The sequence below is a fragment of the Heptranchias perlo genome, chromosome 12, assembly GCF_035084215.1.
Source record: "Heptranchias perlo isolate sHepPer1 chromosome 12, sHepPer1.hap1, whole genome shotgun sequence".
Lineage (NCBI taxonomy): Eukaryota > Metazoa > Chordata > Chondrichthyes > Hexanchiformes > Hexanchidae > Heptranchias > Heptranchias perlo.
The window spans coordinates 30,342,996-30,367,615 of NC_090336.1; the positions used below are offsets into that span (position 1 = coordinate 30,342,996).

The following is a 24,620-nucleotide window of genomic DNA, read 5'->3' on the forward strand; positions in this document are numbered from 1 at the left end:
AAATTCAAACAAGTTAGTCAAACATGACCTTCCCTTAACAAATCCATACTGACTGTCCTTGATTAACCCGTGCCTTTCTAAATGACGATTTATGCTGTTCCTCAGAATCGATTCCAATAATTTGCCCACCACCAAGGTTAGACTGATTAGCCTGTAATTACTCGGTCTATCCTTTTCTCCCTTTTTAAACAACGGTACAACGTTAGCAGTCCTCCAATCCTCCGGCACCACGCCTGGAGCCAGGGAGGATTGGAAAATGATGGTCAGAGCCATCCTCTCTTGCTTCTCTTATCAGCCTGGGATACATTTCATCCAGGCCTGGCAATTTATCTACTTTCAAAGATGCAAAACCCCTTAATACTTCCTCTCTCACTATGTTTATCCCATCCAATATTTCACACTCCTCCTCCTTAACTACAATATCTGCATCATCCCCCTCTTTTGTGAAGACAAACGCAAAGTATTCATTAAGAACCATATCTACATCTTCCGCTTCCACATATAGGTTACCTTTTTGGTCTCTAATAGGCCCTACTCTTTCCTTAGTTATCCCCTTGCTCTTTATGTATTTATAAAGCATCTTTGGGTTTTCCTTAATTTTACTTGCCAGTATTTTTTCATGCCCTCTCTTTGCTTTCCTAATTTCCTTTTTAATTTCACCCCTGCACTTTCTATACTCCTCTAGGCTTTCTGCAGTATTGAGCTCTTGGTGTCTGACATAAATTTCCCTTTTTTGCCTTATCTTACCTTGTAAGCTCCTTGTCATCCAGGGGGCTCTAGATTTGGCAGTCCCAATCTTTTTCTTTGTGGGAACATGTTTATTCTGAACCCCTTAATCTCCCCCTTGAATACCTCTCAGTGCTCTGACACTGATTTACCTTCAAGTAGCTGTTTCCAGTCCACTTTTGCTAAATCACTTCTCAGCTTAGTAAAATTGGCCTTTCCCCAAGTTAGAACTTTTACTCCGATTCTATCTTTGTCCTTTTCCATAACTATGCTAAATCTAATTGAATTATGATCACTACCAGCAAAATGCTCTCCTACTGATACCCCTTCCACCTGCCCAGCTTCATTCCCTAAAACTAAATCCAGAACTGTCTCCCCTCTTGTTGGGTTTGCTACGTACAGGCTAAAAAAAGTTCTCCTGAATGCAATTTAAGAATTGTGCGCCCTCTATACCTTTTGCACTGATTGTATTCCAGTTAATATTAGGGTAGCTAGTAAGGTAGCTTGTCTCATATGCTGTTCTATGAAGGATTCTCAATAGCCCGTTATTAAATTCAGCATAATGTAATTTTATGCAGGGAATGAAATACTTCAAACGCGAGTTCCAGTCCCATTTTCAGTTTCAGCAGACCATGAAACAAGCAGCAACAGAGGTCCCTGGGTATATATATTTAATGAAGGCAGGATGTATATACCATTGAAACTAATGTTACTGAATTTTACATCTAGTCTGAAATGACAGGTGAGCAGATGCTGGTAACAATCTTGGGAACAACAGCTTCACAATTGCTGTTCACTGTGCACTGCCAAGTGTAATGGTTATTTCAGAGTACAATGCACAGTATAGAAACAAGAGAACAGTTCTCGTGTTGCATTGTATAATTAGCATGTCCTAAAATTAACATTCTATTGCTACCTTGGTGGCTTAGTAAGCAAATGCATCTTCTGCGCAGTCCTGAGCTTTAAAGACCTGGATGGTTTTTTGACAATTTTGTTTGACAAATACCTTCGTTATTAAAGGGAGGCATTTACAACTGCAGATATGGATAGAATTGTACTCATATGTGTACTAAGAAAAGTCTTAGTGTTTGAAGAAGAGCTCCAATTAAACATAGTCTTCTGCTGAAACGATTTCTTGGTAAACACAGATTTGCATTTTCCTGTTTTATTTTTCTGATGGGTTTTTTGTTTTTAGTCATGCATTATATCCCCACTCATCTGCCACTAGTTTCCATGCTTTTATTGTTCAGGTGGGAGAGCAGAGTGGACTGCTACCTGTGTGGATTTTGAATGGCTGTCTCAAGAATAATGCATTGCTATATAAATGGAGTGAGCTCCACAGTATCAGCAGCCAAGGATGTTACAGATCCGTTCCGTAGCCCTTTGAATTACTAAAGCTCAGTTGGTTCCTTTAAACACATCTGTATTTAGAACAATATTTCAGTTTGACAATGACAAACTTCTATAGGAACAACAAATAACTTGGTTTTATTTAGCTTATCGTCATGAGATATGACAATTCTGTGTTGAAAGTAAATGCAAAAAGCACGTGGCACGTGGTGTTCCACAAATAATAGCGATGCCCATATCCCCAGAGTGAATTTAAAAAAAAATCTCTTGAGATAAGGTTGTGACATGTATCTCCTTGTTACCTACAGTAAATCAAGGAAAACTCCAAAAAAAACGATCTAACCCACCTTACATATTATATTATTCATCTCAGACTGGTTGAAATCCATGATCCCTGCAGATCATATGATATTCCACATATGATTCAGCAATCTCCATCTGTGCTTATCATAATAGTCCTCAGTCTTGCTCCTAACTAGATATTTATCCAACTCTTTCAAAAGCTGTTAACTAACACAACATTAACTTCTTTTCTGGGAGCATATTCCATATATCCACCACTCTTTGGGAGGAGAACTTTCTAATCTCAAGTCTTGGTTCAGACTTGCTAATTCTATACTCATCCTCAAGTTCTGTGCCGACAGTCCAAGTTAAAAAAACTTGTTGCGTCAATATTGTGCATTCCTCTCAAACATTTTATAGCCTGGATATGTCCCATCTCAATCTCCTTTTCTTTAATTAAATAAGTTTAGTTCTGTGAATTTCTCTACATAACTGAACTGCAATCCCCCAAATCATCTTTGTCGCTCTCTTTTGAACTGTTTCCAACGCACCCAGACCTTTTGAAGCTAAGGAGCTAAAATTGCACACAATATTGCTAATGTAGCATCACTAATGATCGCTGCGAGGTTAAAATAATTAATTTTGACTTGTACAAAGGAATTTGTAGTGAGCCTTGCCTGCTCGGGCTGCATATCCGGAATCTGGGAGCGCAGAGCCCACATTTTTTTCAACCTTTCATTTTAATCTCAAAATTATTGATTAGGCATTCTTAGCATAACTGAATACTTTCAGTGACTCATCAATAATCACAATTTGCTAATGGCCAACCATTCATCATATTTACATGTTTCATGTTTTCTGTTCCAAACTGTAGAACCTTGCTACAAATTTGGATTCAGTGATGTTGGCTGCTCCCTTAAGTAGTCTGAGCATCTTACTTTTATGGGTTTCCACGCACAGTCCCCTGTATTTGTATGTATGGTGGCATAATTCAGGGACATAACAATAGCTTCCTGTTGTGAATTGGACAGATACTCATGTCTTTTGCATGTGAAAATCTTCAATTTCTCCAAAGGCAGACCAAATTAAATTAGATACGGTGAAGCATTGTTTGAATCATGGTACAGCATGGCTTTTCTGGTGTAGACTACAATTTGTATGGACAGATGGGGCCCAATTTCTTTTTCAAAGAATAAGTAATGTTCGGTGGGAAAAGGGGCAGTTGGCCTTTGTAAGTTGTTGACATGCTTTGATGCCACCTTTATTAGATGCAATCCTATAATTTCTTATGTGTTGTAAAGACTTTATTTTTCCCCATATTCTTTTCTTACCCCATCTCTGCTCAAGGCACTAACCCATGCCGTGATATCATGCCATTGTGCCAACAGCCCTCTGCTACCTCACCCAAGTTACAGTTCTTCACTATCCAACAAAGACCAAGAGAATCTTTGTAAGTTAAAATAAATTCTTATCATTTTTTCCCTTCCTATCCTCAAGGCATTGACTCCTTGCTGATGTATGGTTCACAGGTACTTGCTGCCCTTTGATACCTCTTCCAAGTGGCCATTATTCATGCTTTTATAATAATTGTTGACAGGTTACTTGACCACACATTGGGTCGATTGCATGTACTATGAATGTAACAAAATGTTACATTGATGTCCTACAACAAAAGGACAATCACAATATTTATAAAAAGTAATCATTAACTACATTGATGGATGGTTGATGCTCCATTTCCTCCCCTCCCTTCCTTTTCTGACTATTTGCTGGGTACAGTTCCACAAACGCAAGCACTGGTTACCCTCTTGTACCTTGTCCCAGTTGTCATTATTCATGAATCTTAATAGTGAGCACCAGCAGGCCACTTGGCAATGTAAATGGGAGAACAGCATACCCGGCCTGATCCTGTCCTCAGCTGAAATTCACACAGACACACACTTTCCAGCATGGGTCATAATGGGCATCCAGGGGTCTTGGCTGAGATCAGCTAATTCTGCACTGACAGATGATTGAACTTGGGACCGTGCCGCTGTGTATGGCTCAGCTACTCACTGGATAAACTCACCAAACTGTGGGCCGCCATTGGTTAGTTTATATAAAATTTTCTGTGACCTCATGACAAGTGAATGAAGTTGTGTAACATTGTATTATATTGATTTTTTTTAACTGGCTCCAGGAAAAATACTTTTGTTTTCCTTTATTCCTTCTTTGTATTCATCTTTGTTTGTCCACAAATGCAAAAGCAATTCACAAAAGAAACACACTTGTCTTCTGAGTGTGTTGGTCCTGGAACATTATTATTACTTGTAAACAGTACAATGGAAACACCATCAATCATGACGTTTACAAGTGTAAGACATGTTGATGTGTGCTTACTAGATCCAGCTCTCAGCCAATCTGCTTAGCATTAGGGGAACAGGCCAGCCGCTGGGACTTAGCTTAAGTGACCATTCTTCATGTATGAGCTCAACCAGTTTGCAAATCTGCTCAGAAAAGTCATGGCCAGTTCTTATGGGCATATTTGTGTCACCAGGTTTGAATATCATGGCAACACTGTTTACTGGGGGGAAGGAGGGAGAGGTAGAGATGAACTATGAAGTACTGACTGGATAGAGGGATGTTTCATACAGCTGCAGGACAAGGAATATTCAACTATAACCTTTACTGTATTTAAATAGTCCAAGCTCCTGGTCAGTACTGCCTGATGTAATATCGAGCTATACAAATCCAGAAGGTCCCAGGTTTGATTCCAGATATGTGCTGAATTTGCTAATCTCAGGCAGGATGGCATCAATATCCCCATGTTAGGGAGGGGAAAGAAATTCAACCAGGACTCCCACTCCTGCTCATTATCCAATGACCCCAGTTGGAAAGTGTACCACATGAGGATAGGGTTGGCTGTGATCCTCTCATGGGAGAATGCTGCCAGCTCTCACTGCTGAGGCTCACACACTGAGGCTAAGTAGCAGAGGGCAGCCAGGCCCCAGCAAGAGTCAGCGCCTCCAGAGGAAAGGGGAAGAAAAAGATTGAAGCTCTCAAGTGATTTCTAAAATCATTACCTCATGATTATAAATATGTGGAAGCATTGAACAAGAAAATGCCATTCAGCCCATTCCCTCCATATACCATGCACAATATACCCAACTGAGGACTCTACTCCACTCACGTAATTTTCTGAAGGAAAGTTCAACAGAATTCCTCTCTGACCTCCAAAGGTAATTGAGCAAATGTGCATAACATTCACCATTCCTAACATCCCCGCTTTCAATCTTGACTTGCTGTCCTCCATAGATAGAATCATAGAAAGATTACAGCACGGGAGGAGGCCATTCGGCCCGTCGAGTCCACGCCAGCTCTATGCACGAGCAATCCAGCTAGTCCCACTCCCCCACCCTGCAAATAACAAATACCCTTCCCTTGTTTCCAGCATCACAGGAATCAATGCAAAGTATGAGTATGTCAGGTTAGATTTATTGATATAACCTTCAACTCTATTCCCATTAGTTTTGAAACCACCACTTTGTATCGTTTAATACCGTTTAAATTTTTGTCCCAATTGTGTTTGGTTTTGTCCCAAAAGTGGCGTCAGAGCAGGCACTGGCTCAGGGCAAGTAATTTTGTGATTTTGGAATAAAAGATCTTGAAAGCAGTGACAGTCCAGTTTCTGAGTGGTTCTTACCAATACCAAATCACTTGCCCTAATGTGCTGTACACTTTTGATATATGAAGATGTTGTAGCAGGCTCTACAGGGGGCTGGGACACTGCTCTGACCATTATTACACTGGGGGCTTGATTTTCTCATGAGATTTTTCCAGTTTTCCTTTTTCATTAGATTCGGGGGAATGGGACTAACTGGATTGCACTTACAAAGAGCCAGCACAGGCTCGACGGGCTGAATGGTCTTCTTCTTTGCTGTAACAATTCTATGATTCTATGATTAGCTACTTGATCTTCTGAAATTAAGAAAAGGCTTGCCTACTTCATTCCAGCTTCTTCAGATGAGCTCCCAGACCAGTGATTTCATGTTGCGAGGGCAGATAAATCTACCTCTTATTAGGTTTGTTCCTGTCCACCTTGTTGCCATCCTTGCTAAATAAATCTGTCCCTGGTATAGTTAGCAACTGGGTTGAGGGTGAGGGTCGATTACTCACAGTTGGGCTCTGAGATAGGGTTAAATTATACATGGACTCGGGAAAATTATTTTAGGTAGTGACTTTATTTTATTAAATTGGATAATTTAATTTTACTAGCTGGATTTGTCAGGATCTGTTATGGGAACCAATATATTTTGTGACACTGGCCCTGCTGCTGCTACTACAGTTTCTCTCTGCGTTATGCTGACTGTGCTGGCATCTCGCACACTTTCTGCTGGCCACAGTGCCGCTCCTCTTCATGAGCAAAGGGTGTGGGGGCAGGTTCATAAGTTTTGGGTGTGTCAACCACTGTAGGAGCTTGGTGAAAGGTGTAGGTAGGGGGTGTAGGGTTGCCAACTCATTCCTGGACGTTTCATCAAATGATCTCCCACCTCTAACTGCCTTGTCCAGTCAAATAGCCATTTCCTCCCATCTCCAATAATGTATAACTAATAACCAAAATTTTTAAAGAAAATAAATTAAAAAGAAATATTTTAATACCCCTATGATTTTTTCTCCTGGGTTGCTCGCAGCAGCGCCCAGGAGATTAAACCTCAATTCCTGGAGACTCCAGGACAATCCTGGAGGGTTGGCAACCCTGGGGTGGGTGCCCCTTCTGAACAAATGTCATTTAAAACAGTTTGGACATTGTACTACAAGCTCCTCGACAAATAACGTTCAGCTGGATAACAAGGGAATTCAATATCCATCCTGTTGATAAAGGAATTTTGTATGTAATCTGACTACAGAGCAATATTATTTATTGAATGCAAATTTATCCAGTAACAGGTATGCATTGCAATACTAAAGATTGCAGGACGGACGTATAACGAGTGACTGTTCCTTAGCTGCTTGTTAGCAGAACATTATCCCACCTCCTTATTTTCCCCCTGGCAGCTGACGAGTTAATCGGCGCTTGTTGCTCTTTTAAAGGGATTGATTTTTTTTTGCAGGGGGGTGGAATTGTTATTTTCCGTCGGCGGACACAAACCCGAGCTGTTCCTTTAACCCCGGCGCGTCCTTGATCGAGAGGGCTGGTTATCCGGGAGACCATTGAGAGACTGACTGAGTGAGTGGGTTTTTTTTTCCCGTGCCAGGATCATGGCGGCTGAATTGAGGCGGGAGACGCTACCTGCCCACTGGTCTTACGGGGTCTACAAGGATGGTCGGATATTTTTCATTGAGTACGTTTACCCAGAGCAACTTTCACACAGTCTTTGCCGCTTTCAAACGCTCAATGAAAAAAAAAATCTATTTTATTTTATTTTTTGTGTGTGTATCTCTCTCTCTTTCTTTCTTTGTTTTGTTTCCCGCAGCGATCAAACACGAACCACCACTTGGTTACATCCACGAACTGGCGAACCTGTCAACTCCGGCCATATGATCCGATCAGGTGGGGTCGAGCAAGACTTTTTACTAACTTTTTTAAAAAAAAGTTGCCAGTTCCTGTTTTATATGTTTTTTTTTTGCTACTGTTGCAATTGAGACTTTTTTGTTAGAAAAAACCCCACAAAGTTTCAACCAGGTTTTCTCTCCCTGTCTCCCACTCCTCCATCTCCTTATTTCCAGATCTACCTCGAGGATGGGAGGAAGGGTTCAGTGAAGAAGGAGCCAGCTACTTCATCAAGTGAGTTGCTTTCTGTTTTCTTGTGTTTGCAAACTTGTAGCATTCCGAGCAGGTGAATCAGACACAACATATTTAGTTACCAGATTCGCTTTGCCTCAGACCCACCTGTCTTGCTTCCAGCGGGTGTGCTGTTGGGTAAAACATTGCAGTTGTTTTTCTTTTTTTTAAAAAAAGAGGCCTTCATTTAATAGCTCAAGTGAAAGCACAAAGGTTAATCAGAAGGTGGAATTTACTACTGGTTGCGTTTACTATTGGGTGCTTTCTTGCTGGTGCAAATATTTAATGACTGCTGAGTCGATCATATGATCGTGGAATGTAAGCAACAGGTAGTCACGTGAAGTTTTACAACCTGTGAGATTGATAGTCGCAGTGTTTAAACTTGGGGCAGCATCTTCTCAAAACTGTGCACATTTTGTTTGTGGCGTTAGTATTTTTTTTATATACAGCACCAGAGAAAAAGGAAAGCATATAAATCAATTTATTATCCTTTCTGTTCCAATGCAAATCAGACTGACTGTGTTCCCCGGCTGGGTGAAACTGCAAATAATACAATGCACAACCCTTGTCTCTGGGTGTTTTGAATGGGGTTGGTATGGTGGGTAAAAGGGGAATTTATGAATTGTGTGGACTATTCGAGTAACCCATTAGTTATGCAGGAGATGTTAATCTTTGCTTTGTCGTTTTACAAAAAAAGAGTTGTAATGACAAAATATTTTTGCATTTTTTTCCACATTGCAATTTGAGAATTTGTATGGTTGCTATGGTGAATTATTCAGTGTCTAATTCCAATCTGAAATGCTTTCTTTCCACTCTGTTAAAAATAAATGGTGCTGATTTTTAAAATATATTATTCCTGGTATTCTATGTGAAGTGGCTTCTTGATTTTATATTTGTATGCGTGAAACCTGCTGTAATGTGTAGGAGTGTATTATGAGATGGTTTCACAGATGAGAGGAGTCTGATGGTATCATAACCTACTAGAGCATTTACAACTCTAATTTGAAGTACAAATGAGATTTTTGTCCTGCACCTCATGATTGCCTGTCCACTAGTTTTGCAATGTACAAAAAATTATAGTTGCCTGTTTTTAAAAAAAAATCATCTGGTGATTTATCTGACTATATGGATTCTTGTATTGTGTTCACGAATGTAAAATACAAGCCTTTTGTGATTGGTAGCTTTTTTTTGCTGCTCAGTAAACTACCAGGATATTAGTAGTGTTACTGTTTTCCTATTGATGCTGATTGGAGCCATGTGTTTATATGCCATAACTCACTGGATGTGTCTGTACCTTTCCTAAGATTTTGTGTAGCTCACCACATCCTGTTTTCAACTGCATGAATTAGCAAAAGGCTTAAATTTAGTAGTTGAGGCAATTGTTACTGACTGCAACCATTTAAAATGACCATTCTGTGAAATTCTTCAGTATTATTACATGGTTTAGTTAAGGTCAGAATGTTACTTTAAAATAAGGCTGAACAGTAGGACCATAGGTCATATGTGTAAACCAGTGAAAAGTGAACATAAATCAGATAACTAACCATCAGGAAGAATTACTTCATTTAAATGTCTGAAATGATCTGCGCAAGGCAGTAGAAACACCAACTTTAAAACTGTTCAAAACACAGTTGGATGGGTATTGGGTTAGAATTCTAGAAGGATATACTTCAGTGGGACAAATGCCCTTTTCTTGTCCTTGACTTTCCTTATGTTGTAAAACTTGTGGTTCGTTTAGTAGTCACAACTGATTCAAATGCAGACGTTGAAAGAATTGTTATAAAATTTTAAGTAATTTTTAAAGTGTGTTTTGTGGTTATTGTACTATCTGAATACAGAACCACTGAAATACAGTAAATCTAGTTGCTGTTTGAGCAGACAGCCAGCTTTGTCGCTGCTGTGTGTGGTGCCAACTAAAATAGTTTTTCTGCCTCTGGGTGACTCTCTCAGACTGGTTACAGGGGATTGTGGGTAGCATAAGCTGCCACTGGTCTTTGTTTTAAAATGACAAACATTGATTGGCAGTTAGAATCCTCCAAACCCTTGAAGCTTTTGGCTCAGGTTATGGATGTGCATGGTCAATCGATGGAGAGAGTAGGGCAGGTGAGGGCTGCTGGTGGAGCAAACTCAGTCTCTGCAGTTAGAGAAAGCATGGAACTGTGAGTGTACAAGGCCCTAGAGACATGGATAAGAAGATGACTGTCCTGTCTCTGTGCCTTAGGGCTAGGTACACTCAATCGCCTGTCCTGATTCTAACTGCGTCTGAGGGCTTGGTTCACCTGATCCTTCCACAGTGGCTCTGATAATCCATCCCCCGTCAACCTTCCCTGTCTCGCTCTCCATTAATCGGTGGTGCACATCCATGATCTGGGCCAAACGGCCACATCCCTGCCTCGTGGGATTGGAGAATTCCAGCTGCCAGTCAATATTTGTCATTTTTAAAATGGTAAATAATGTTGCCTCACGTTACCTACAATCACCCACCTGCCAGAAACCCCTCTACCCACAAGAGTCAGCCAGAGCCAGAAGATCTATTTTAGATGCCACATGATCAGTGTGAATGGGTGGGAGTGAAAAAGCTGGCCATTCACCCAAAAACTGGACAGTTTGCAATGTGCATTTTTGTGGACTTTAGTTTTTTCCCCCTATGATGCAACTGATCGAATATTGGGTACAGATGCAGCTCAATTCATGACCAGTTCATGTCCCACTGTAAATACTTTTCGTATGACATGTGAGGCAACTGTGTTTGTTTTCACAGGTACACAAATTGAATTGGAAAATGTGATTCCAAATCATTAATACAAATCCTGATCTCTAATATAATACGAAGAATTATAATCTGTTCACTTTTCTTGAAACAGTGGTCTTGGTCACACATTGCTTTTAAGCAAGACTGTTTATTTCAGTTGTTTGTTTTTTGAGTTGTCAGTTATTCAGAAGCTGTTGATCAGTTTTACAGGTTGGCATATACAAATATATCGTTAACTTTTTCATAAGCTAATTGTGATTAAATTCTGAAAGTTATCAAATCTTCATAATTATTTTACAATTTCTAAAAAAAACTTATTTGATTTCCTGTGTTTAATGAATTTGCAGAATGTAAGAGATTTAATTAAAAAAAATTGTGCTGAGACTAATCAGCAGGATTGACCAGGCTGAATTTTATTCAAACCTAAGTGAATTTACACTTGGCTGTGGATTTATTTTTTTAGGTAAGACCTCCTCATTCGATTCTTGCATAGCTTCCCTTGCGTTTTCATATTCTGTTGTATGATGGTGCTACAGTGCCCTGCAGTTACTGTATATTTTCCCCCTTTGATATAGTGTCCATTACGAATGCCATTCTTCGACAAGACATATTTTCTCCACAGCAGCCATTTTCACCAATGTACAGGTTCTGCACTCATACACTTGCTGTTACTGTTTGTCTTTGACCTTGTCTAACCCAGAACAAAATATGCAAGACACGTGAGTAAACACAATTTTTCCAGTGGAACATGTATTCATACCCTTCCCAATTATTTTCTTTCCAGAGGTCATTTTTGTTAATTTTGGATCAAAGTATGGGCACCAATTCCCAGGCCTTACCTGTGCAGCAGAGGTGTGTGTGTGTGTTTTCCTACCTCCCAAATTTCCTCTTTTCTCCTTCTTGATGGCGCTTGAGAATAATCATGTTAGCATCATGAAGACTTCAAGTGTGAGCTCCTCTTTCTATGCTCCATAGCTCGATATGCCAGAACGTCAGCATACTATCTCCCATGCCTCCTCGACCATATCTTGCAGAAATTCATTCCCCTTGCAAACCTTACATTTTTTCATTGTTCTATCTAAAACCAAGCAAATTTACCACAGCTCCTACCCAGATATTGGACAAAGATTCATTGTAGGTTCCTGTAGCTCTAATATATTGTGACCTCTCCGTAACTTGTTTTTTCAAATAGGAACCAAAATACAGTTTTGCAATGGTTTCAGCCTTCCTGGTAATGTAGTTTGCATTGGTAAGCTTTTGGTAAGAAGGTGAGCTCTGAGTAGCCCGAAATAATATAATATGGAAAAAAAGACAGCTAAACTTCAGTAGTTTTTCAACAGAGATTGTGTTGTAACAGAGTGCTCTTATAAATGTGTACTTCGTATAGATTTCAAAAACTTACCCGACCTTGGATTTCAAAACCTGTTTCTTGTTTAGTGTGTAATTCTTTCAATAAACCTAAAGCTTTGTACCACAAGTAGGATATTGTAAAATTATTTTTATGAAGCAGTTATAATCACCAGTGAACAAATCATTGCCAGATGTGTCAAGTTATCTCGCTGTTACCGTAAACCTGTGGGAAAGGTACATAGGCCTTTTCTGTCGCTTCATAAAAGTTTAATTGGGGATTTTAAGTTGAGAGAAGTGAAAACCAAGGATGTTTCCACACAGTAAATATATAGAAGATCGCTCCACAGGGGATCTATGTGCCTGATTTTCTTTCTTTTCCTCCTGCCTCCATGGAAAAAATGAGTAAGACAAAAACAAAATAATAACGCCAACAACTTGTATGTATCTAGCACCTCCAGTGGCTCAGAACTAAAGATAAAGGCCTAGAAATAAGCTGATGCTGTACCCATTTTATGCTTGTAAAACTGGCACAAAAGTGTCCAATATGGCGGGCGGTGCGTGCATTCTGAGCCAGAAGTGCATTGCCTGCTATATTAGTACAGGCATTAAAAGAGACATCCAAGGCCCTTGCTTGAAATGGGCATTAGTCCTTTGCATATGTAAATAAGGGACCTAATGCCTATTTGATGCCCCCTTTACCAAATTGGTTTGCCATGAATGTAGCTGGTGCTAGGGCCTTGCAGGGACAGCTGAAGGCTACACCAAAAAGATAATTTAAAAAAAAAAAAATTTGGGTGGGAAATTCTTCATTTGTATCTTTTAATTCTTCGCACAATTTATACTAAAATGCAGTGGGTGAAAAATCAGTTAAGAACGTGCAGCCAAATGAAGTAGGAAATTTGACTACCAAATGGTTCTACTTGCAACATCTAAACCGTAATGATTTATATGGTTGGTCTTGAGAGATTTAATTAGTAGCATGTGGGCTGCTAGCAATAAAAGGATTTAAAAGTTTTTTAATGTGGTTATGTTGCTTCATGTACTTCACTGATGGCTCAGTAGCTAAGTGCACCTCAGTCTAGTACTGAGACATGGAAAATCCCAGGTTCGATACTCTATCTCAACTGAGTGAGTAATCAGCACAACCTGCTCGTACAAACAAGTGAAGTAGTTTCGTTGGAAACTGGGTGACCTGCATGAACGGTCCGCAGCATTGCACAATTTTATATTGCCCCGTTATGATAGAAAAAATTTGTGTGTGTTATGAAGACTCACAAGGTACAATTGATATTTTGTAAGTTGGCTTGTAAGTGCTAAAGTCACAATGCCTTTAAAATAGGTTCTGTTTGTACAATTTTTTTTCCCCTCACTGCTCTTAGCTTCTAATTGTTCTCCCTTCCTTTCCTGGCATCAAGACATTGACTCCTTGATGAGGTACCTTGCCCGATTGGCTACTGTTGGTCTTGAAATTGAATATTGGCAGGCTTTTTGACCACTGGGGCATCACATCTGAGCTCTAGCCTGCCTTAACCATGCCTTCTCTCAGGCTCCTTTCAAGTAGGGGGTATCAAATTGTGATCTGAAGCAGGAACATTGGCTGTTTTTTTTTCATTTTGTAACCTAAGCATACTAAGTGCCCCTACTGCTGCCTCAGCTCAGCACTGACTAGGGATCAAATTTGTGCCATTCTTCAGTCCTAATTTGGTAGAGAATTGGATGAAGTTAATTGAATTATATAAGCACACAGGCTTCGTTCTTCACTATATTCCTGTGCAGTTTGGTTCAAGTGTAGCTGGAGACAGTGCAAGTGTGAATTGTGATTATTGTTATGAGGAGTGGGTGTCAAATATTTATACTTTGAACATTAACTGAAAATTAATTTTCAAAGGAAATATATTTCCAGTGCTAACCAATTCCCGAATATTATGATGTCATGAGCTTTAAAAAAAATTGAGAAGTTGTGTTCTTCTCTGGTAAAATCACTATCTGTTTTGGTTTACAATAATAGTCATTTGTATTACTGTCTTTCTGCTTAGTTATCTGGCTTTGGTTAAAAATATATATATTTTTTAAAAAACCTGAATCGCAAGTGTTGGCAACATTGAAAATCACACATGTGACTGGTGATGTAATCATGTCCTCTCCTGTATTTTAACTTGGTAAACTCTTTACCTTGGTGATAGCACCCCTTTAACTGTGAATGTGAACTGGTCAGAAGGAATGAGTCAGTGATGGCCTGAGTGTTGGGCTGACAGTGACATTATTTGACTTCAGTTATGATGTTGCATTGTATAACACATACAAGACTGTTTTCCATTTCAATGAAGTTAAAGTTAGTGTTTTTCAACATTGTATATTTTGTTAAAATCCAGGTTTCTGCCCAAGGATGCCACTTATGCTGCATTTTCCTTAATAGCCCTGGTGTTAGCTGCATCTTCCTCTTTGGCATCAGTGCTGCTGCTGCTTCTGAATGCCCTTTACACTCCACAAAAAAAAGGGCCACAGACCACTATATTTTCTGTTCACTGTTGGCTTTGCATTCACTACACCTGAACAAATCAACTTTTTTTTCCCACTTTCCCCAAACTTTGAAAATAAGTCACTATTAAGTGAAGTTGATTCCAAGTACCAGTAACCTTGGGCTACATAAAGAATGGGTTCTGTAATTAAAAAAAACACTAGAGGTTACCATAATGGTAGTATCATCAGTGCACATATATAATCCTAACATATTTCTAAACCCCCCTCTTTTCCTGAAGGTACTGACTCTTGCAGTGGGTTTGTTTTCAGAGGCATCAGCAGCCCTTCAGTATCACAACCCTTCAGTATCTCACCCCAGTAGCCATTCTTCACGCATGGGCCCAGATGGTAAAATTGGCAGGTTGTTCTACCATGGAGTATATCAGAGGCAAGCTGAATCCCGTACACTTTTGACATCCTTGATCGTTTTTCGGTAGGGCTCACTGGATATTAATCAGGAATGGGACTCCTGTTTGATTTCTCCTCCTCTTTTCTGCGCCCCCCCCCCCCCCCCACCTTCCAGCCTGTGGATGCCGTTCCGGCTGAGAAGATCAAACCTGGGACCTGCTGGTCCGTGTGGCTCAGTCTGAGGTACATTTGTTAATTTAAACCATCAGGGGACACCTATAATCCTAATTTCAATGAAATATTTCTGTAAATGTTTTAATTGGTGAATGGAATTCTGCAATGAAATAAACCTGATGGACAACATCCCACTCCATGCCTTCTGCTGCTCCCCTGGCAGGCTTTCCTGATCCACACAGACCTATATGTTTTTTTGAAGTTGAAGCATGTGTCTGCTGGACATGAGTAATTTATTGTCTATAATTACACAGTTCCCTAGATTTTGTAGTTGGTAATTCTTCATTTATGTGCTGAGCCTCCCGACTGCTGCTGTTGCAGAAGTTCACAAAAACTTGATCTCACTTTTCAAGTTTGAGATTGTTTGCAGTATGAGTTTCTTCTGGGTTTGTTTTGTTGGCAATAATATGCCTATGATTATACCTTTTTTAAGTATGAAATTGACGTAGAGTTTGTGTACAGAATTGATCAGTTCTGGCACTATTTCACGGGAACAATAAAGGCCTCTGTAGTTGTTGTCGAACATCACTTCTGATATTGGGCTCTGGTTGTATTATAAACACACACTTTAGCCATTGTTCCGAGATTCTTTGCAACTGAAGTAGAATTTTCTCGGCATTGCACTTGGGTTTTGGCAGTTTTGGAGCATTCCTGATGGCTCAGTGAGTCAAGGCACAGTCTGCTGTGTTATTGAGCTGTACAGATCAAGAAGGTCGCAGGTTCCATTGCCTGATCTGAGTTGCCTTATCTCTGCCTAGGAGGCAGTAGAAGCACGACAACCAGTCTCTTTGTTCCTAGACTAGATAGAAACAAATTCAGCCACAGTTCTCGTTCCTGATTGCTATCCAGTGATCTTTGCTGTTGGGTACATGTGTGCTGGCATGGAGCGAGGGTAAGATCTGTATCTACTCTACAGTCACAGTGTGCCAAGCTCACTGTCGAGGTTTGAAATATGGCTACTTGTGTGAGATACTCGGGGCTTTTAGTGTCTGCAGAATTGTATGCTGAAGGGATAAAATTTGAAAGGAAAAAGAAATTGTCTTTCAGTTATCTCAATTGCTTCTTAAGTCAAACATTTTTTTCCCTCTAATTTGTTTGGTTCTGCACAGTTGAAAATTCAACGTATTGGAGAAATAGTACCAAAAGCTTAACCCTATTGATGGGAGCTGTTGGGTCCTCCGTCCATGTGAGGATCTAATCTGTGCTGTACAGGCATGAATGGGCTCATGATACTTCCTTATGTGTCCCAGTTACATAAGCCAACCATCAGTTTGTCTGTAATCTCTAATGACTTCCTGGCATGAAGCAAGCCTCTGTGATATGCAGAATGAAAAGAGAAAATGTTTAAATTCAATACTTGCAGTGTTGCAGAAGAGCAACTTGATTGTGCTTTGTCACATCAGTATGAATGGAGCTGATCAACTTCTCTTCGAGAGTACACATTCTGAATGGAAAATGCAATACTGGAATCAGCACCTGAACTGTAGAAGTTTACAGCACAGGAGGCCATTCAGCCCATTGTGTCTATGTAGGCTCTTTACTGGAGCAATCCAGAACTAATCCCGCTGTCCTGTATCTTCCTCTGCTTGGAAATATTTATCCATTGCAATGGTCTCTGCTTCAATCACTCACTGTGACAATGATGTGGAGATGCCGGTGATGGACTGGGGTTGACAATTGTAAACAATTTTACAACACCAAGTTATAGTCCAGCAATTTTATTTTAAATTCACAAGCTTTCGGAGGCTACCTCCTTCCTCAGGTGAACGATGTGGAAAACGATGTGAAAACTCACTGTGACAAAGCAATCCATGCACCAATAAACCTCAAGAAATTTCTCCTGACCCAGGGCTCTGCTTTGATGCTCCCCAAGTTGAATAGCCTGCTAACAAATGTCAAGACTTGCACCTAAATAAAGCCTACTTAATTGAAGTACCTGAGGGCTGGTGGTCACCTTTACAACCGTATCCCAGCAAGGAGGCACCTCTCACTACACATTTCCACCTGTAGGTGTTGTTCTTGCCCACACATGCATGCTATCACAGTAGAAGCAGTGCCAAATACTTTGTACACTGATTAAACATTTAAAAACAAAAAGCACTAAACACTTTTTTGTTTCTGATGGACCTTTTTAGGAGGGCAGTCCTGAAGTGGAAACCGGTGCATGCATAAAATAGTGAACAGTACAGAAAAGCTAAATCTAGAACATATTACTGGTTTAAACTGGCCAAAAGCAAATTTAGGATTGACAGCTGGAAGTTCTTCAAACAAAGAGTGACTGAAATATGGAGTGAACTCCTTGGTAGAGTGGTGGAGACAAAAACTTGTCATTGAAGAGATGGTTGGCTGCAGTGATGGGGGAGTGGGAAACTGTGGTATTCTTTAAATGAATGAGTGAAGATGGGCTGAATGCTCTCCCTAATCTCTCTATCTGTAACCTCCAAGTGCTGCTATCCCCATTGTGCAGCTTGCTACTGGTGATCATGGAGCCCGCTGTTGCTACAGTGACGGGGGACAGGGATGCGCTTATTTCCCACACATCTGCTCTTAAGACTCAATGAGGCTATTGGGGGTGCAGAACCTGTCTCCTTTACATTAAAGTGTGGTGCAGTTGGGGCAGGAGTGCCTTGCTGATGCTGCAGGTAGCATGTTGTTGGTGTAAAAGTACTCTTTGTATTAAACCTCTTGGGATTCCATTAAACATAATTACAAAAAATCTTTGGAAACTGAGTTGCTGAAAGTTACATCTTTGTTTGAAAAGTGCAACCACTCAAGACAAAATATTCTGTTACCAGTTAATAAAGTGTTAGTTGAAAGGAAGACAAAAACCTAAAGCAACTTTCATTGCTGCTGGAGATCATAGAAACAATAAATATTTAGTGTGTTTCTGTGAGCTGTGTGCCACACGTCATTGAGGGGAAAAATCAATTAGGGCTCTTGCTCCTGATTGCTATCCAGCAGCCCCCCCTTCCCCTCAATCTGGAAATGCTGTGGGTGTTGGGTGCGAACAGGATATAGCTCTGCTGGGATGAAGAGCTGTGAAATGGCCTGCTGATACTCCTCAAGGCTTACCCGTGAAGAATAACTAGTTAGACGAGGTACTGGAAAGAGCCTGTTGCCCATGGAATAAAAAAACCCATCAAAGGGTCGATACCTTCAGGAGAAGGGAGAAATGGGGAGGGGGGAGAAAAGAGCAGGTAACTGGTGAACTAGGTTGTGTGTATTAATGTGCTATTGTTAGATTCAGATCAAGTGACTTTTTCTTTAAGAAGCTAATGGAACAGGAATCTGAATTTATACAGCATCTTTAACGTTGTAAAATATCCCAAGGTGCTTCATTTAAAAAAAATGGAGTGAGACTCTGTGGGATTGGTAACTGGTAGCATGTGGATCATTGCAATTGCCAAGAATGGCAGGGAGGCATGTTTTGGTGAACTATTTAAGGATTCTGGGAGAAAGCTGAGAAAGAATTCAACGTCACATAGTGGCCAATTACACACACCCAAAGCTCAGCTTTCTTCTGCTTTAGAATTCTTATCATTTCACAGGCAATTAGGGGCAGTCTGAGGAAGAAAGATGCATTATAGCAGAATGAAATTCAATCCAGTTTCTTTGTGAATATGTTTGCTACACTATGAACGGAATGTTAGAATGGATTAACATTTCAGTCATCTTGAGGATGAAGGGAGAAATGTCTTTCATGAAGAGCATTGCTTTCAGAGAAGTTAAACTTTCCAAACATGAATGGGATCAAAATATAATATGTAATATTTACACACTTATAATCTTTTTTTTTCCTTTGAAACATTTTCTATGTTCACTGTGATAAACCTTTATTGTAGCTTCTAACTGTTTTGAGTTTTTTTTTCTTAAAGACAACACTCACTAGTCTGTATAACTGGTTATTTTCACAGCACAAATTTTTTAAAAATTAGCTATTTGGTCCATGACAATATTACTGCAAAAATACTTGTTGGCGGTTGATCCTGCAATTTTAAATTTTTAGTGTGTTAGACTATAGGGTGTGTAATTCAAACCCCATCAGGTCTACCAGCCTGACATAAATTTTTGGGAAGATGCTCAAAGGGATTGTAAGAGGTGCCCTTTATGATCACTGGTAAAGGGAAGGGGCCATTAGAAATATACAATGTGGCTTCCGAAAAAATAGGTTGTGCCGAACAAATTTGATAGTTTTTTTGAGGACGTCACTAGGGTAGTGATTAAGGGTAATCAGATAGACATTGTTTACCTGGACTTTCAGAAAGCCTTTGATAAGGTAACTCACACTAGGTTACTTTACAAGATAGAATCTTGTGCTATCAGTAGAAATTTGACAAGCTGGATCAGTAACTGGTTCCAATCCCGCAGCCATAAAGTTGTAGTTAACGAAGTGGTTCAGCTTGGAGAAATGTTACTATTGGTGTTCCCAGGGATCGGTCCTAGGCCCACTACTGTTCAGCCTTTATTAATGACCTGGACAGTGGTATTGGGAGTGTGGTAAGTAAGTTTGACGATGATACCAAAATCTGTGCAAGGGTTAAGATGGTAGAGGAGTGTAAAAAAGATTTAGATGCACTAGAGGAGTGGGCCATACATTGGCAAACGGCATTTAATTTGGATAAATGTAGGGCCAACAGAAAAGGAAGGCTTATGACGAATGTAAGGTTCATAATACAGTAAGTAAATAGGAGATCTAGAAAAGGGAATAAGAAGGGCAGAGAGAGAGAGTATGAGAATAGATTAGCAGCTAACATAAAAGGGAACCCAAAAGTCTTTTATAAACATATAAATAGTAAAAGGGTGGGAGTGATTAGGGATAAAAAAGGAGATTTTGTTGAGGCAGAGGGCATGGCTGAGGTACTAAAGGAATACTTTGCATCCGTCTGCCATTTGTAGCAGTAAAGGAGGAGGTAGATAAAGAGGTGCTTAAAAGATTGGCAGTACTCAAAATGGAAAAGTCACCTGGTCCAGATAGGTTGAATCCTAGTTTACTGAGGGATGTAAGGGTGGAGGCTGTGGAGGCTGTGGCCACAATCTTCCTTGGATATGGGGATGATGCTAGAGGACTGGAGGATTGCACATGTTGCACCCCTGTTCAAAAAAGGGGAGGGGGATAAACCCGGCAATTACAGGCCAGTCAGCCTAACATCGGTGGTGGGGAAACTTTGAGATGATAATCCAGGACAAAATTAATCGGCACTTAGAAAACTATGGGCTAATAAATGAAAGTCAGCACTGATTTGTCAAAGGAAAATTATGTTTGACTAACTTTTGAAGTAACTTTGGAGAGGGTCGATGTGTATATGGACTTTTGAAAGGCGTTTTGATAAAGTACCACAAAATGGACTTGTTGGCAAAATTAAAGCCTATGGGATTAAAGGGACAGTGGCAGTGTGGATACAAAATTGGCTAAGGGATGGAAAGTATAGAGTAGTTGTGAACCGTTGTTTTTCAGACTGGAGGGAAGTGTACAGTGGTATTCCCTAGAGGTCATTATTAGGACCACTGCTTTTCTGATATAGTAATGACCTGGACTTGGGAATAGAGGGTATAATTTCAAAGTTTGCAGATGACACGAAACTTGGAAATGTAGTAAACAATGTGGAGGATAGTAACAGATTTCAGGAGGACGTAGACTGGTGAAATGGGCGGACAGGTGGCAGATGAAATTTAACGCTGTATTAGGGACGCAGATAAGTGTGAAGTGATGCAATTTGGTAGGAAGAACGAGGAGAGGCAATATAAAACACATGGTTCAATTTTAAAGAGGGTGCAGGAACAGAGACCTGGAGGTGCACATACACAAATCTTTGAAGGTGGTAGGACAAGTTGAGAAGGCTTTTTTTAAAAAAAAAAGCACTTGGGATTCTGGGCTTTATTAATACAGGCGTAGAGTACAAAAGCAAGGAAGTTATGCTAAAACTTTATAAAACACTGGTTAGGCCTCAGCTGGAGTATTTTGTTCGATTGTGGACGGCACACTTTAGGAAGGATGTGAAGGCCTTAGAGAGGGTGCAGAAAAGATTTACTGGAATGGTACCAGGAATGAGGGACTTCAGTTATGTGGAGAGATTGGAGAAGCTGGGGTTGTTCTCTTTTAAAGCAGGGACAGTTAAGAGGAGATTTGCTAGAGGTGTTCAAGATAACAAATGGTTTTGACAGAGTAAATAAGGAGGAACTGTGTCCAGTGGCAGAAGGGTCAGTAACCAGAGGACACAGATTTAAGGTGATCGGCAAAAGAGCCAGAGGCGATATGAAGGGGAAAAAAATTACAGGGCTGTTGGTTAAGAAAGCCAGGATGCTGGGACACTCAATGTATCTGTGTCCTGGCCCAGTTTCCAACCGATGCTGAAATTATGGTGGGAATACAGATCTGGTCACAGATTTTCTGGGCCTTTGAATTTTGACATGCTACTTGAACATTTTTTGAGCATTTACAAGAACTGAACAAATATATGTTGCTTAGTTTAAAGCAGAATTTATTTCCACTTTTCTTATTTGGGGAGGAAAAACCTGCAAGGAGATGTGTTGTGATATAAATAAAAGGGTCGTTAAGGCAATAGTTTTCAAAATTTTATGTATGAATGACCCCCTGAAATATTGGCCCTGCTCTAACTTCGAAAGCAAGTGTCAGCTATACAAAAGAAAAACTGTGCATCATTGAATTTTTTTTATTGGTATAAAAAACAACGGAAATAATATGCTAATAAGTCAAGATATACAAACAAGAACAGAAATCTGAAGAGCTGGGGAATGGGACTAATTGGATAGAGCGCTTTCGAAGAGCCGGCACAGGCACGATGGGCCGACTGGCCTCCTCTTTGATACTGACGATACGTATCACTTGCAAGAGACAATATTAAAAGAAGCTGAGCGACAAAAAGATCTTGGTGTTACTGTACACAGATCACTAAAGGTTCTTGTCCAATGTAGAGAAACTGTAGCTAAAGCTAACAAGGTATTGGGTTGTATTAACAGAACCCTTCAGTATAAATCAAAGGACACCATTTTGACACTTTACAGGTCGCTGGTCAGACTGCATCCAGAGTACTGTGCCCAGTTTTGGTCCTCAAACATGGTGGGGGATATGGCAGCTTTGGAAAATGTCCAGAGCAGAGCTACAAGAAGGATTCCTCACTTAAAGAACCTCTGCTACTCAGGCTCAAGATCCTTGAGCCTATTTACTTTGGACCAGCGGAGACTCAGAGCTGACCTGAAAGAAGTCAATAAAATAATTAAAGGGCTGGATCGTGTCCCTATTGATTAGATTGTTCTAGTTTAACAGGTTGGGGAGAGACAGGGGACACAAGTTTAAACTTATGGAAGCGTAGGAATAGACTGGATGTTAGGTGGTTCTTTTCCCAGAGAATTATGATCCTGTGGAATATATTGCTGGCTGGTGCGATGGTGCTGACTCTCTTTGTGCCTTCAAGGGGGAGCTGAACTGGTTCCTGACTGGGGCAGAGATTACACCATAGAGAAGAAACATTTCTTTATAGATAACACTTGATCCATGTGATCGCCTGGACTTGTTTTGATTGCCTGAGGAATTTTACACAGTATTTTTTTCCTTTAGTGGCCCTGGTTTTTTTTGTGTTTTGCTTCTCCCGGGAGATTACATGGCTGCCGGGGTGGTTGCGAGGGTGGGAGGTCAGGGGAGGGAAGAAGTGATTATCCATGATCGTCTGACCATCGTGGTGTGGGGCAGGCTTGATGGACCAGCTGGTCTTTTCGTGCCCATCAATTTTGTGTGTTGGTAATTGATTCTTGTGGTCCCCTCCTTGGTAGGGAATTAAATGTTATTTAAAGTATAGGCAATGTGTGCCTAATCGAGATTTTAACTAAAACCACGCTCAAAAGTTGCGCATTAACCCACAGTTCCTGCCGAAAATAACATGGCAAACAGGTAGTGCTTTTTAAAAATGGACTGCCATGACCAAGTAATGTTAAACAGTATTAATTGTATTTTCTTGTATTTTAGCTGATAACAATATTCAACTGCTACTGATGATTGGAATTTGAGTCAGTTTATTGTATTAAAGTATAGTGGTTCCAGTTGATCTCCTGTCTGTTCTTGTCTTGTGAGGAAGCGCATGTAAGATCTATGGCAGCTGGCATAGTAGCAAACTTCTATTGCTACACAATCTTGGTTCTCTGTGTGGCAGCTTGAGATGGGCAGCTTCAAGTAATTGCCCACTCGCATTGCACCAGAATTTCAGGATGTCTCTTAGTTAGTTTGTGCTATACTTTGAGCCACGGCAGATGATGCAGACTTTGGGGAGAATGTGAGAAGATCGTACTGCTTGGTCAAGTCCAGAACAAGAATGCAGTACCCTTGTTTGCTTCTTTGCAGGCTCTGATGCCTCTCCACTCTCTGTGCATGGACTTGTATCAGCTGCTGAAAATAGAGAGAAAGGGAAAACTCATTAAGAACATTGAATATAAAGAACAAGTCATCGAGCACTATAACATTATATAAACCAAAAGATGAGCAAGTGGAAAGTGAGACTTCATTTTTAAAACTGCAAGAAATTGTAAGCTTATTCATTCTCCTGAGTTTGTTTTCATAATAAAAGTATCAGATAAATTTAAACATTCTGCCTACCTGCAATGGAAGCAGCTTCATGTTTCGTCTTGGCGACTAAACCCTGTTTCTGTTTTGATGAATCAGTGAAATACTGGTAGCGTTTTTCGATGGCAACCAGCGTTTTCGGGCATAGGAATATTCTGTAGATTATGATCTTGCACAAAGCACTTTGCTATTTCAGCCTGATTTTTCGACCAAATCTGCCTGAATCTCTACACTACGTCAGAATGTTGTCTATGTTGATTCCGTAGAAATGTGGGCATAACACCTTTTTAATCGAAAAATTTATCGCTACCAAATCAGCCATAATATTACGGAATTTTTTTTAATTCTGAAGGATCACTTAGATTCTGAAAGCTTATTCTTAAACAGCAGATCTGTTTATAGGTTCTGCTGTTCTTTGTACCACATGACCTTTTTTTGCTGTCAGTGCCGTAACATTCTAAAACAGCACTTCTCATTGGTTGATACGATTCTGATTTACTTCACGTAATTTGATTGATTGGACGAACGGGTTGGCAACATTATGCATTTTATTAACCTAAAACTATTTCTTCCACTGAAAATTATTCAAAAATGTGTAAACCAGATCGTGGGATTGGTCGGAAGGGTAAATCTTACAATATTATCGTGGTTTTCAAGTTCTGCCATGGAGGGGACCACAAGACTAACAGCTACAATCGGACACTTGACTATCTAGTATGCAGGCA

At 40.1% G+C, this 24,620-nt stretch overlaps 1 protein-coding gene across 3 annotated transcripts in view; it reads left to right on the forward strand.

Annotated features, from left to right (window-relative positions):
- The first annotated feature begins 7,479 nt into the window (after positions 1–7,479).
- Positions 7,480–24,620, forward strand: part of plekha7b (pleckstrin homology domain containing, family A member 7b) — a 426,620-nt gene continuing 409,479 nt past the window's right edge. For 2 of the 3 annotated variants that reach the window (XM_067993877.1, XM_067993879.1), the window contains exons 1-3: positions 7,480–7,679; positions 7,812–7,888; positions 8,065–8,122. In XM_067993877.1, the coding sequence (XP_067849978.1) occupies positions 7,597–7,679; positions 7,812–7,888; positions 8,065–8,122 (218 nt within the window). In that variant the 5' untranslated portion in view covers positions 7,480–7,596. The remainder of the gene's footprint in view (positions 7,680–7,811; positions 7,889–8,064; positions 8,123–24,620) is intronic. The other variant, XM_067993880.1, reaches the window with a different exon arrangement.